Below are 15,146 nucleotides of genomic sequence, written 5' to 3' on the forward strand. Positions count from 1 at the left end.
ACTTTTGAACAATGTGGGTTTGAACAGATTTTTTTTTTGATAAATATGGTATAGTATTGTAGATGTATTCTCTCTTATGATTTTTCTTCTCTCCAGCTTTTCTCTTGTAAGAATACAGTACATAATACATATCACATACAAAATACGTGTTAATTAACTTAATTGAATTTTATTGGTAAGGCTTCTAGTTAACAGTAGGTTAAGGTTTTAGGGGAGTCAGAAGGTATATTTAGATTTTTGACTGCACAGGGTGGGTGCCCTCACTCCCATGTTGCTCAGGGTTCAACTGTACTGAAAGAAAAATGTCAATCTGGTAGGAGAATACCCTTCAAAATATAGGTAAAATAAAAATGCTTTCAGATAAAGTAGAATTAAGAGAATCTCACCACCAGACCAACTGTATTGAAAGAAATTCTTCAGACTGAGGGAGATGATCCTAGATAAAAGCTCATCTACAGTAAGGAAGAATACCAACTATCATAATAGGAGGCTAAATATAAAGGACATTATCTGTTTTTTGTTTTTTTGTTTTTTGTTTTTTTTTTCCTCAAACTTTTCAAAGACCTGTGACTTTACATTTAAATGTAATGCATAGAGCTATAGAATATATGATGACAATAGTAAAAAAGTTGAGGGGAGTAAATGGAAATTCTACATGTTTCTGAAGAGTTATGATATTATCTTTAAATAGTAACGATGCATGTTTTTATCCTCAGAAAAACCACCAGAATACATTATACAAAATACATAGCTAAGAAGCCATTATAAGAATTAAGATGGAATATTTAAAATACTTGGATAAGCTAAACAAAAGCTAGAAAAGGAAGAACACAGGTAAAAATAATGGATGGAACAAATGGAAGACAAATAGTGAACGGTAGACTTAAAACCCAATTATTACAACAATTATAAAGGGTAAAAATTTTCATTGTGCACAAAAAGCATGACACAAGCCTATGTTGTCTAAAAGTGACACAATTTAGGCATTATGGCATATGGCATTATAGCCATAGATAGGTTAAAAGTAAGAGATCTATGCGAACAGTTAAGTATAAGAAAGCTAGTGTGCTTATGTTAATAATCACACAAAGTAAGACTTTAAGATAAGCGGTATTACCAGTGATAAAAGGGGACATTTCATAATGATAATAAAATGAACTAATCAGAAATAATAATAATAAAAAATGCATAGTTTCTTTAGAGAGCTTTCAAAATGCATAAACACAAATTAGCCGATGGTAGTTGCACGATATTGTGAGTGGACTTAATGTTAATAGATCTTTACATCTAAAAATGATCAAGAGGTAAACTTTATTTTATTTATATTTCACTACAATAAAATAAAAAAGCTTTGCAGAACTAAAGGAAAAAATAGATCAATCCAGGCTCATATTTGGAGAATTTGAAACTTTTTGCAACTGATAAAAACAACCAGACAAAAAGTAAGATTATAGGAAAACCAGACAACACTGTTAACTGCCTCTTTCAGACTGACATTAGACATTCTCTAAAACTGACCATATCCTGGACCATAAAATAAATGTTAATAAATTTTAAAAATGAATCTTAACAGCATATGGTATCTGACCATACCAGAATTAAATTAAATATTAGTAAGATAGCCAGAAAATCTTCAAAAACCAGCATGTTTTAAATAACTTATGAATCTAAGGAGAAATCAGAAGGAAAAATTAGAAAATAGTTTTAAATGGAAAGAAAATGCAGTATGTCAAAATGGGTGGAATTCAGCCTCAGCCGTGTTTAGGGGAAAATATGTAGCTAAAGTGATTATATTAGAGGAGGAAAAATCATATGGTCTAAGTTTCATGTAAGGCTAGAAAAATATGGGCATGTTAAACCCAGAGAGAACAGAAGAAAATAATAAAGACTGGAAGTCAATGTGATAGAAAGCAGATAAGCAATATAAAAAATTAACAATGTTGATTCTTTGGAAAGGTTAGTAGAATTGATAAACTGATTATGACTTATTAAACTGGTTAAGAAGAAAAAGCTAAACCACAATTTATCAGTTTCAGGATATCTGGAGTATCAGTATCAGGAGTAAAAGAGAGCACATCATTGCAGCGGATGTTATTAGGATAATGAGGCAACACTTTGAACAACTTTGTGCCAATAACTTCAACAACTTAGAGGAGATGGGCATATTGCTTAAAAATCACAGCACTACCAAAAACTGGGCACAGGTAAAATGGAAAAGTAAAGTAAAGGATCTAGAATTGCCAAAACCATCTTGAAGAACAAAGTTGGGAGAGTTTTGCCTGATTTCAAGACTTAGCATAAAGCTAAAGTAATCAAGACAGACTGGTAAGGATAGATAATCAATTAGTGAAATAGAACAACATGGATGGATCTCAAAAACATTATGATTGGAAGAAGCTAGATGCAAGAGAGCACAGTCTCCATAATTCCATATGAAGTTCATTAACCTGCAAAATAAGCTATGGGGACAGAAATTCAGTCATTGGTTGTCTGGGGCAGTGGAGATTGACTGGAAAGCAGATGGGTATAGAGAATTTCTTGGATGATGGAAATGTTCTGTTTTTTTTTTTTATTAGGATGGTTATAAGGATATAGACACACACACACACACTCATATATATATATATATATATTTTTTTTTTTCTCAAACTCTTAGAATGGTATACCTTGGAACTCTTAATTCTATGCAAAATTTCCCTAAAAAATGTTAACCTGCACCTTCTGTCAGCTCCCTCCATTATATCCCTTTTGTGCATTGGCCAGTGACTAATATAAATGTTGTTTTTGCCATGACACTTTTTCTAACAATCTTTGTTGAAATAACTTTTGTCCTTATTCCTACACTATGCCCAAGCTTCAGTCATAGCAATTAAATGTAATCCTGTTTTGTTCGATGATTACTAGTGTATAAGTTCCTTGAAGCAAAGGATGTCTGTGAATCATTGTATCTCCAAAATCCCTAGCGCAGAGCTTTGGATATAAAGCTCTGGAAAAAAAAAAAAAAATGAGTGGGAAAAAAAAAAGACAATATGTGTGTAGATGTGATTGTGTGTGCTTTATTTCTAGCACTAGTACTGTGCATTTTGTGCAAGTCCCTATATTTTGCCATGTAGTTTAAAACTAATATCTGTGCAAAATACATTCATTTGTTTAATATCACATCTTATTCTGTCAAAGTAAGCATATCTTGCTGCTTTTATTATAATCACAACTCTCTAAATAACCTTGGTCAAACTACCTATCTCATATACCAATATCAAATTACTTCGAGGTGTTTCCCCTACCTACGTAGAATTAACATTTTCTTATGTTTGCATATTTGGCAAGATTTTTTGTTAACACAGAATCTTTCACCAGGTAACACAAAATTTGCTCATTTGCTGATCATATATTGTCTGCTTTTTACTTGAAAGATTCCAACTGGGACATGCTGATTTTTTTTTTTTTTTTCTTATGTACTTTCAGCCTTGGTCTCTTGTTTACTCTCTGCTGCCATCAGGTTATCAGATATGTCAGTCATCAGTGTTGATGTTCTACATGGTCCTTGAAGGCAAAGGAGAATTAATTTACCAGCCTGGAATCTCAATTTTCAGTGTTTTATTATTTTAATTTTTTATCTGTTAAAATGGAGTTGTGAGTCTTGCACTAAATTTGAAAAATATGTTATCAAATGAGTTGTAATTACAGCAGGTGGCTAGATTCAGTATTATCTTTTTGCATCTAAACTTGCATGAAGTAGAAACATATTACATACGTTATAATTTATATTTGGTGATTATCATGTAAATATATTGTGATTAATATATGATGGTGAGCATTTCTTTTGTAAATCCAAGAATAGTGATCTTTTAGTAAATATATCACTCACATGATTATTAAGTATATGAAAAGTCTGTGAAAAAACTCAAAATCCATAGGAACATTGAAGTCAGGTAGCTCAAGATGTAGTGGTGAAGGAGCAGTGTTCTTGAATGTGTTTTGAAAGGGTTGGACTATGCCTTTTTAAGGGGAAAATATTTCACTACCCTAAACAGGGCCCAGTGATATATATCAGAAAGTTCCAGCTTGGGGGGATGTTTTTGGATTGACACAGCACTACACTGTCTCTGCTTTTAAGTGCATTCATGATGCTTAAGGATTGGTGTAGAGTTTGGCATTTAATGTACATTAAAGGTGATGTTTGCTGGGTAAACAGTTCAGAGTAGCAACTCAGAAAGATCATAGGAATTCAGCCTTAGCTTCCCAAGCAAATAAAGCAAATCTTCATTAGGTATCACTTTCAAAGAATGTACTGATTCTAACTGCTGACCCTTTTTATTTTCAATGAACTGTTTCAAGAGAAAAAAAAAAAGGTGTAGTTTATTTCATAGTTCTGTGTAAAAGGATGCTCGTTGGAAACGGTAGAGTTTTAAAGAATAAGGCTTAGTATCTTAATAATGATGATATTCCTCTTTTGCATGCTGTGCAGAAAAGGGCTAACATAAACCATATTTGTAAATCAATAGGAAATAGATATAAACAATGCAAGCTAGAAGACAGAGGATGGAAATAAAACTATTGGAATTATATATATAGTTTTGTCACCCTTTTTTGGTGTACTATAAGACAGTATTGGATATTAGAGAATATTGCTACAAATCCTTACTATCTCAGGGACAAACTTCAGAGATTGTCACTGAGCTAATCTAAGTGTTTTGAAAAATAACAAGATTCTCTGTGACTAGAGTATAAGGTGGAGATTTGGTTTAAAAATACATACTTTTAACAGTGTGAGGTTGAGAGACAAGGAAGTGATTATTGAACTGTACCTTAATGCTCTCATGGCCTATTAGAATAATTGGTTAAATGACTGCAGTGTCCAAAAAACCTTTATATGCTTCTCAGAGTGAAGTGTCTTCCCTTAGTAGAACTCAAGACCTATAAAAACAATTGCATACAATTTGTTTTAAATATAACATATTGTAATACAACTTCCTTAGCCGTGATAGTTTTTCTATAATAGCTTGACTTATAATTAAAACCATAAATCATTCAGCTCTTCTATCATAAGGCATTTGCAACCCTTTTTACATTGGGAATTTAAGGAAGAAAAACAGGAGAAGAGAAATGAACAGAACATGGATGCAGGGTGCAGTTCCTCACTCCTGCACAATTCATTTTGGAAGTTGGAGAGGCTTGGAGAGGCTTTTGGGAAGGAGAGATTGAAAAAACAAAGTGTTATGGAAAGCAGTGTTAGATCTGTCATGCCCCTTATGTAATATATTTATTACATCAAATCAAAAGACAATTTTCTGTTCCCAGTCATCTTTTAAAACTATCTCCTGCCGTGTATGTTACTTATATTTTTCCTACATGAAAAGTGTATGTGTATGTTAAAGAAAAAAGATACTCAAATTCAGTTTGGTTCAGTGTTCAAAGCGAGCAGTACAAGTTTACCCTCACAAATGAGATATTTTCTTTTAATTAATAGCTGATTATTTTTATAGTGACACTCTGGTGTTGAGAATAATAGGATATTCATTTGACACCAGCAGGTCTTTGTTGTTAAATTTGCATTTCCCCTGCTCCCTATGACTGGGGGTGGACTGTTCCCAGGTAGCCCCTTTGCCATGTTATCCTGCAGTGGTTTAATATATTTGATAGACGTGAGTGAACAATAAAACTTATAAAAGTTATCCTTGAAAGTCTTTTCTGTTTTATGATTTCTGCAGAATTGTTAACTAATCATTAAACATTTATTATATAGCTTGACTTACAATAAACATATTTATTATAGGAGCCAAATTGCCTAGATTTTAATCCTAGTTCCACTGCATACTAGTTCTGTATCTAATTTGTGCCTGGTTTCTTTGTCTTTAAAATGGGGATAACGGGGGTGCCTGGGTGGCTCCGTTGGTTAAGCATCCGACTTCAGCTCAGGGCATGATCTCGTGGTTTGTGGGTTCAAGCCCCCGTGTGGGGCGCTGTGCTGACTGCTTGCTCAGAGCCTGGAGCCTGCTTTGGATTCTGTGTCTCCCTCTCTGTCTCTCCCCTGCCCCGCTCACACTGTCTCCCTCTCTCTCAAAAATAAATAAATGGCAATAAATAAATAAATAAATAAATAGGAGATAATCATGATACCCACCTAATAGGGTTGTTGTGAAGGCAAATGAATTAAGGTTTCTTAAGCCCTTTGAATAGTGCTTGGCACATACTAACTAGTGCTATGTATTAGCTATTACTATTGGCTGCTGTTAAGTGGTGACATGAATAAGCTACATTCAAGTAGATTTTTTTCATGTATTTGGAACATAATCATTACCTTGTGGAACTACTGAGAATAAGTAATGTGTTCATCATGTTATCAGTAGACCAGATTATCAGATAACCGTGTTGTTATCATGAGAGAAGTGGGGCAATTATGAACTACACAGCTCTGTGTCTTAAATGGCCATCTATTAGAGCATACTTGCCTTCAGTTTTGTAGGTGGGAGCAACATGATTCCTTTAAGACAAGAATGGTGGTGAATGCACAGTACAATGCAGAACCTCTGGTTTTGTGTCAGGTACCTGAGTCTGCTCAGCCACCATGGGAAGGACTGTCACCAGGGAATGCAGAATCTTTGGTTCACAGAGCTTCAGTTCTTGGCACTGGGAAGAAGGCTTAATAGGTGAGGTGAAATAGCTGGGCTTGTCTTCTTTGGTGATAGCTGGCCCAGCCACACCATTTGAAAGCGTTGCTTACCATTTGAGGGCCCATCCTTAGTTTTCTGGTAGGCAGGTGCTGGTGTAGCTAGTTGGGCCAGAAACTATCTCATTTGTTAACTTCAATTGAGAAAGTTAAAACAGCTCAGTGAGTGAGCAGAAGATTCTAAAGAATTTTAGAATTCCTGAAAACATGGCAGTTTTGCTCGAGTCCACCTACTTTCCCTTCCCGTCAGCTTGGTGTGCCTCCAGAAGATAAATAGCTTTGCCTTAAAGTGTGGACCTTGGGTGCTCATTGTTTACTTTCACCCCTTGAGTTTTTAAAAACAGAGCTGTGGTTCTCAGTCCTGACTGCACATTAGTACCACCTGGGGAGCTTTTAATAAAGCAGAATTTCCTGGGCTTGGAGCCCAGGCCAGTTAATCAAAATCCTGGGTCGGTAGGGCCTGGACACTGTAATGTTTTAAAAGTACCTCCCACCTCCATTCTATTGTGAAACTAGGGTTTAGAACCCTTGATTTAACTCACGATGATGAGATCTTCCATATCAATAGGTAACTGCTTGTTTGGGGATTGACTGCCCTGGTTTATCAGTAGACTGTCTTATTGGTACATTCTCTATCACTTATCTGGTTCCCTATTCCCTTGGATTTAGAGGACTCATGGTGAGTTCTGAATACATACTGCCTTAACTGAGCCTAGAGAGTTCCTGCTCTTTTAATCTCATAAAATTTTTATCAGTAACACAGCAAAGCAATCCCTTATTTTTCCTATTCTCCAGTGTGCGCATCAACAGAGCAACAGTTTTCCTCGGGAAAGAAATTGGTTAGTTCTACCTACTGGATATTTGTGTCGATGATACAGCCAGGAAAGACAAGTTACATTGAATTGATTGAGAGGTGAGGGAGTCAGGGAGGTAAATTTCTTTATATATCTATCTCTATATCTATCTATATATCGATCTATCTATAGATCTATTGATCTATCTATATAGATCAATTTATATAGATCAATAATTTTTTTTTTTTTTTTTTTTTTGCTGAGATTCTTCACCATTCTAGGTACCATCTGTATAATTTCACTTAATTATCCCAGATGTCCTATGAAATAGACACTGTTACCTGTGCATTAAAATACTAAATAATTTGACCAGGGTTTTGTGGTTAGTATGTCCAGAACTGAATGCAACCCAGGTCTGTTCCTATGCTCTTTCCATCATAAACAACAGCTCTCCAGCAAACCTCAGTTTGTTCTCTTTGTTAAGTCTGTTTCATGGTTTGCTTCTCTCTTTTTCCCACTGTGTTCATCTGTTTTGTTTCTTAAATTTCACATATTTGAAATCATATGGTATTTGTCTTTCCATGAATTATTTCACTTAGCATAATACACTCTAGCTCCACCCATATCATTCAAATGGCAAGATTTCATTCCTTTTAATGACTGAGGAATATTCCTTTGTATATGTATATATTTTTATCTATCAGTTGATGAACATTTGGACTCTTGCTGTAATTTGGCTGTTGTTGATAATGGTGCTGTAGATACTGGGGTGCATGTGTCCCTTTGAATCAGTATTTTTGTATCCTTTGGGTAAATGCCTAGTAGTGTGATTGCTACGTTGTAGGGTAGTTCTATTTTTAACTTTTTGAGGAGCCACTGTACTATTCCAGAGTAGCTGCCCCAGATTGCATTCCCACCAACAGTGTAAGAGGGTTCCCCTTTCTCTGCATCCTTGCCAACAACTGTTGTTTCCTGTGTTTTTAATTTTAGCCTTTCTGACAGGTATGAGGTGGTATCTCATTGTAGTTTTGATTTGTATTTCCATGATGATGAGTGATGTTCAGCATCTTTGATGTGTCTGTTAGCCATCTGAATGTATGTCTTCTTTGGAAGAATGTTTTGTCATGTTTTCTGCCCATTTCTTAACTGGGTTGTGTTGGGGGTGTTGAGTTTGATAAGTTCTTTATAAACTTTGGATACCAATCCTTTATCAGGTATGTCATTTGCAAATATCTTGGAGGGAGAGGTATTCTTAACACCCATGTGACAATTATATTTTTTTCTGTGCTGTTTGTGGAATTAAAATGAATTTGTTTGAAAAGTAATGGACTTATTTCACAAAGATATACTACTAGAGGCATCAAGGTTTGCTTTACTCCACTTTGGATTTAACACAGCTTAAAAGATGGAATAGCTTTGAAAACTGTATTGAGTCAAATGACTTCTAATTGATTTATGACTATCAGTGGGTATGGTTGTTATGTAATCACAATTGGCCCTCTGACTTCTACCATCATGAATCTGCCATGAAATATACCCAGGGAATTTGGATCAACAGAAAACATAACACCTGTCGTAGATTCATAGAAGTTTCCATTTGAAGACCTTGAAGTTTATCTAATCTAACCCCTCCATTCAAAAAGATTGAGGTCTAACATCAAAGAGATAATAGGAGATCAGTCTAGTGGTCAGAATAATTTTGGAGATATCTTTGATATTGATGTACTCATATTGCTATTTTTGTTATTTCCCTGATGGATTTAAACTGATCTGCTTATTTACTATATTTGTATCATCTTAATAATAATTATTTGCTTCTGACTTTTTTTCTGCTATAGGCTTCTCCTTAATTAATGAAGGTGAACATGAAGCTTGATGGCAAAATGAAATCATTACTAATCATTCAAAGAGCAAAAATAAGTAAATTCGGGCATTTTTAAAAATGAAACGTGTATCTTTTTAAATAGATGATCAGGATTCTGTTTTAGTTCCTTTTTCTATTGTAAAATGCAGAATCATATATATTAGTGTTAGAAAGGGATTGTGATCATGGTGCTTTGCATGATGTGTTTGGTTCACAGTGCATATATATAATTATTGTGACTTTTGCCCATTTTTTAATTGTAATTTTTGTGAGAGAGAAGAATCAGATTTTTCTCATTTTTCAGCTTCTCACTACAGCATAAAAATATCCTTTTTTTTTTCTGACCACACACACACAAACACAAAAGATCATTCTAATTTAATATTAGATCCTGTTTCCAATGTGGTGAACACAAACCTTTTTTTCATACTCCGTGCTAGTGTAAGTCCAAATTTTACAGTAATATGTGGATTTCTTATTACAGGTACATGCTGGGGCTTGCAGCAATTCCAGCAGCTATACAGTTTTTTGGCTTTCTCTTTTTACCTGAAAGCCCTCGATGGCTGATTCAGAAAGGACAGACTCAGAAGGCCCGTAGAATCTTATCTCAGATGCGTGGTAACCAGACCATTGATGAGGAGTATGATAGCATCAAAAACAACATTGAAGAAGAAGAAAAAGAGGTTGGCTCAGGTATGTAGATTTTATACTTACACAAATCTTAAAACTGCATAGTGGTGTTATCTAGAAACTATATTCTTTTGCTATTATTTAATACCTCTAAATGATATAGTGGTTTTATGTGTATAAACAAATCAAAATAAATATATTTTAATTTTAAAAATAATATAATAGTGTTATAAAAGAAAGAAAAATGTTCCCATACTACCACTGTTCTCACATAATTACTATTTTTATTTTTGTGTAGTCTCTTTTATTCTTTCAAAATTGGATATGCTTGACATGGTTGTCATCATTGTGTTTGCAGGTGGTAATTTTTGAACTATATGTATATTTTATATATATATATGCATATTGACCTTTTCATATTAACTAAAAGGTCATAGTGTGAACTATTGTCAAAATCACTTTAGTAAAAATACCTTGTTTACGTGTGTTACATTAATTTCCATATCGGTTTTGTTTTTTTTTTTACGTTTATTTATTTTGAGAGAGAGAGAGAGAGAGAGAGAGAGAGAGAGAATATCCCTAGCAGGCCCCATGCTGTCAGCGCAGAGCCTGACACGGGTCTAAGTCCCACAACCTGGGATCATCATCTGAGCCGAAACCAAGAGTTGGACACTTAATTGACTGAAGCACCCAGGCTCCAGTTTAGTTTTCATAGAGAATAAGAATACCTTCAGACCCTAGTTATGGAATCATTTTGTGCTTCCCTGTTTTCATTAAAATGTTTAATTAACTATGTAATCAAAATTTCACCATGTTGGAAAAGCAAAAAAAAAAAAAAAGTTTTTAGTCAATTTATGTTGATGAATTTCTTTCCAGAGAAGAAATCATGTAGAGTTTTTGCAAAATTCTCAGGCAGGATCTCTAATCTTGACAGTCTGATTTGGGGAAGTGATTTGCAGAATGTACATGATGGGGAAAGGTAGACACTTTATAATCAGTTTCTCAACAGTAATCATTACCCTGATAGATTCACATTTCCCAAAATTGTCTCATTTTCTCTTGACCTTCCTTTTGCCCCTACATTAATTGGTAATCCGAGCAGAGATGCTGACTGGTGTCAGATTATTTTTCATACTTGAGAAAATGCAGCGTCCACACTGCTATATTGATATATGTCACACAGGTCTTGGAAGGTCTGTCCTCTCTCCTTCTCCTACTATTATTTTTGGTAAAACTGAAAGCTGTGCTTTCCTGAAACAATAGAATAAACACAGCTCATCACTGTGTTAGCCACACTCGGTTTTCTCACTTTTATATGTATGTAATGCAGTTGTGTGATGCTGTTGTCTGCTCAGGTCAAAGCCCCAGTGACCTGTGAGCTGATTCTGAGTGAAGGTCATTTTTAACAAACGAGTTTCTGGGCATATACCATGTGCCGGGCACCGCTAGCATCTCCAGAGTCAGATGTTAGTGCAGGTATCAAAGAGAACTTGGCTTTAGCGAAACCATTCACCGTTACTGAGTTGAACATTGCGTTGATTTTTAAAATGCTATTTCAAATGTCCATTTAAATTACAAATACCTTCATTTATGCTCCTCTCCGAATTTCCCTCAGCCGTGGCTTAAATGAAATATGAGCTTGGTTTTATAGTAATCAGTATGCTTGAAGCCCATGTACTAATGTGTGGAGAAATAACCTTTCAGAGCATTAAGTTCTATTAAATACTATCTAGAACTTTAGTTTTTATCATGTAAAGGACAAGTCAACAATGTAATTGAAAAAGCCTTCCCATTTAGGGGTCGGGATACCACTGATTTTACTACGAAGTATTGACGATGTAGCTGGATTTTGACTACTTAAAAATTTGTCCAACTGGTATAGCCATGAAACTGTTGACGGTGCACACTGTTTGAGTTTCATGACTATTTGAAATACATAACCGGGGCGCCTGGGTGGCTCAATTGGTTGAGCATCTGACTTCAGGTCATGATCTCACTGTTCCTGGGTTCGAGTCCTGCGTGAGGCTCTGTGCTGACAGCTCCAAGCCCGGAGCCTGTTTGGATTCTGTGTCTCCCTCTCTCTCTCTTTCTCTCTCTCCCTCTCTCTCTCTCTCTCTCTCTCTGCCCCTCCCCTGCTCATGTTCTCTCTCTCTCTCACTCATTCACTCAAAAATAAACATTAAAAAATTTTGAAATGTATAACCAAAGTTTTTGTTTGTTTTAAGAAACTTGAGATAAAGATATTGCAGTTATCTGCATGTGCTTTAGTTTTTATGAGAAGTCTTTGGGAGCTAACTAAGGCACTTTTTCTTGGGTAAAGATAAAATATTAAGCCATTTACCTGTTTCTCAATATTGCTTTATATACACACTTGGCATGGGTTTTTTTTTTTTTTTTTCTTAAATACTGTTACCTACTGAATCCTAATAATATTTATCCCATGCTTGGGTAGATATTTTAAACTTTGTAACTAATAGGATTGATAATTTATCCATTTCTAGATTTATACTATTTGAGTACTATCATCATTAGTTTTAAAATTAATCTCGTGTTCTTTTTTAAAGTACAGAATTAAGAGTTTTATGGCATGAATTCATAAGGGAGATTTGCCAGTCTTAAATAGCACCAGTAATTTTGGGGCCTAATTTTTACAATTGAGAAATTTGGCCAGAGAAAAACCTGTTCTGCACAAGTGTGGGTTTTATTTCAGCAGTTGTCATGTCCAGGAGCAAGACTCTGTCAGTGCAGTTGGAAAATAGACATCAGTGGTAGGCCTTGTGTTAAACCGACAGGGTCCTGGCTCTCCGTCACCTTTCATTCACAAATGATAGGCTAGGTGGACAAATACACATGAAGAAACAGCTAACTTCAAAATAATAAAAATGCCCTGGTCCAGAGAAGACAAGTCAGCCATTGTGTTGCAGGGTTAGAGAGTGGCCTGGGTTCATCTGTGCGTGGATCCTGACAAGGTAAGTTTTGAACCCCGACTTCCAGCTTGGGAACTCCAGGCAGTGGAGTACAGCTGTATGGAGGGAGGAGCTTTGGCCTAGCCACGGCAAAATATTCTGATATTTCGGGAGGTTAGGAAGAAGTGGTATGTGATCCCTGTGTTTTCCTAAGGAGAAGGGTTTTCTTGTCAGATGTGGTGTTACCTGCTACCTGTCTGTGAGCTTACTAAATGAGCTTACTGATTGCAGATCAATCAGTCTTCATGTCCTTCTCTGGGAGTTTCCAGTGACTTCCTACTGTTATGGTACTTGCTTCTGTGACTCTTCTCTTTTCATAGGATTTTTTTTTTCTTGGTCACTGGAGCTTAAATTTGACTTCATCGAGGACAATAGGCCTAGCTACTGAAGTATGTATTAGTTAATTTATTTTCTGGATGTGTGAGGTATCCGTGCATATGGGATTTACTTCTGGTTTCAGATGCACTTTGTGACCTTCTATAGTGAATATAGTGGCTCCTCTGGCTGTGTCAGCAACAGAGGCATGGCTCACAGGCCATGTTTTAGAACAGGATTGGATTGTCATGGTATTCCATCTCTTCTACACATGGCACAAAGGTCAACCTCCGTAGCATGTGGTTTCTCCACTGTAGTGGGCAAAAGAAAAAAGGGTATTTGATGGAAAAAGAAGCAAATGATTGTTTTCCATGTGTATTCAACACTGTTTATACATCCTGCAGGACTCATAAAGTAAGCCTGGAAGTAACAGCTTGGTTTGGAAAGCTCCCTTGTGTGGGAGACAGGGAGGAGAAAGACTTGTCCTGGCTTCACCTTTACCTGGTAATCCTGAAATGATTTTCGGGGAGTTGCCGAACCTCACTTTGTTTCTTGGTTTGTAAGAAAAGAGAGCCAGATTATAATAGCTCCACAATCTTTTTTTTTAGAGTTTTAAAAATCTTTGAGATATGCCTGTTTCTTTATTTTTAAATACCATGCAGCAGCCTTTCACTGAAAAATATTTGTTGAGTGACACTCAGTAGAATTGGGGATGTGACAATAAGTAAGACAGACAAGGTTCTAGTCCATTCTGCTGGAAAGAAGCACACAAATGATAAAGAGTAAATAGTTACTGGATAACTACAAATTGTGGTAATGACTTTGAAGGAAACAAACAAGATAATAACATTTATACAGGGACTGAAGGGGGATGGTTAGGAAAGGCTTCTCTGAAGACGTGAGTGTGAAGCCTGAGAAGGAATCAGTAGTGTAGAGAACTGAAGGGAAGAGTGTTCCAGGCAGAGGGAACAGCAAGTGCAAAATTATGTGTATCATTAAGTGGACCAGGTTAATTTTCTTGGAAGTTATAAAGGTACATGTGCCTGATTTTTAAAACATTGCAGTAAGAACTCACTATTCATCTTTATTTATGCTTAGGTTTATTTATGCCTAAGCTTTGAACTAGTGGGAACACAGTTACTGCTTTTAGAATTAAAAGTAAATGTACATATCATTTCTGTCATTTTGTTGCTTATCTCTTACAGATTATTGCCTTAGTTTATTATATGCTGCATAGATATGTAATAGCCTCCTACCTTTTATGTACAACAGAGGTAGAAACTGGAGAGAGGCCTAGGTAGTCACTTACGGCAATGATTCTCGAACTTTGCCACTTCCCTTCAAAGGTGAGTGGAGAGAGGCTGGCCTCTTGAGGCCTGGGTTCCATAGCAAAAGGCTACTGCACTAAGCCCAACATTTACTTGAATTTTTATGCTTTATCCTAGTAATTAACAAAAGTTTGTGCTCTGCTTCATAACATAATTGTTTACTTAACTTTAAAAGTGTTTTCTCAGTATATCTAAAGTGTTTATCCATTGACTTTATGTGTTCCATCACTCTGTCGTGTACATTCCCTGGGACAGGTGTCCCGCAGTTTGACAAACATGACCTTAATGCTTTAAGGAGGGAGCTCCTCTCTTGGGCAAATGCATTAGGCGGGGTAGGAAGTTGGAGTGGCCTATATTACTAGAAGCAAGTGTTCATCTTATCATTTACTGAGCATATTGAAGAGTAGAGAATCTTTGTCAGGAGCTTTAGTTTATAACAGTAATTGTCTCATAACAAAAGAAGTAAAATTAGTCACCAAGAGAGACAGGACACTTCTGAAGGCAATCTTAGGAAAGAATCTAGAAATGAACGTTGTGTATTCATTTGGTTTATAACACCTTGTTGGACAGCACTCTCTA

General features: G+C 35.7%; 1 protein-coding gene across 1 annotated transcript in view; it reads left to right on the forward strand.

Annotated features, from left to right (window-relative positions):
• Nucleotides 1–15,146, forward strand: part of SLC2A13 (solute carrier family 2 member 13) — a 378,958-nt gene that overhangs the window by 65,290 nt on the left and 298,522 nt on the right. The window contains exon 3 of the mRNA XM_058743107.1: nucleotides 9,813–10,021. Within this exon, the coding sequence (XP_058599090.1) occupies nucleotides 9,813–10,021 (209 nt within the window). The remainder of the gene's footprint in view (nucleotides 1–9,812; nucleotides 10,022–15,146) is intronic.

This window comes from Neofelis nebulosa, chromosome 8, assembly GCF_028018385.1.
Source record: "Neofelis nebulosa isolate mNeoNeb1 chromosome 8, mNeoNeb1.pri, whole genome shotgun sequence".
In the NCBI taxonomy this organism is placed as follows: domain Eukaryota; kingdom Metazoa; phylum Chordata; class Mammalia; order Carnivora; family Felidae; genus Neofelis; species Neofelis nebulosa.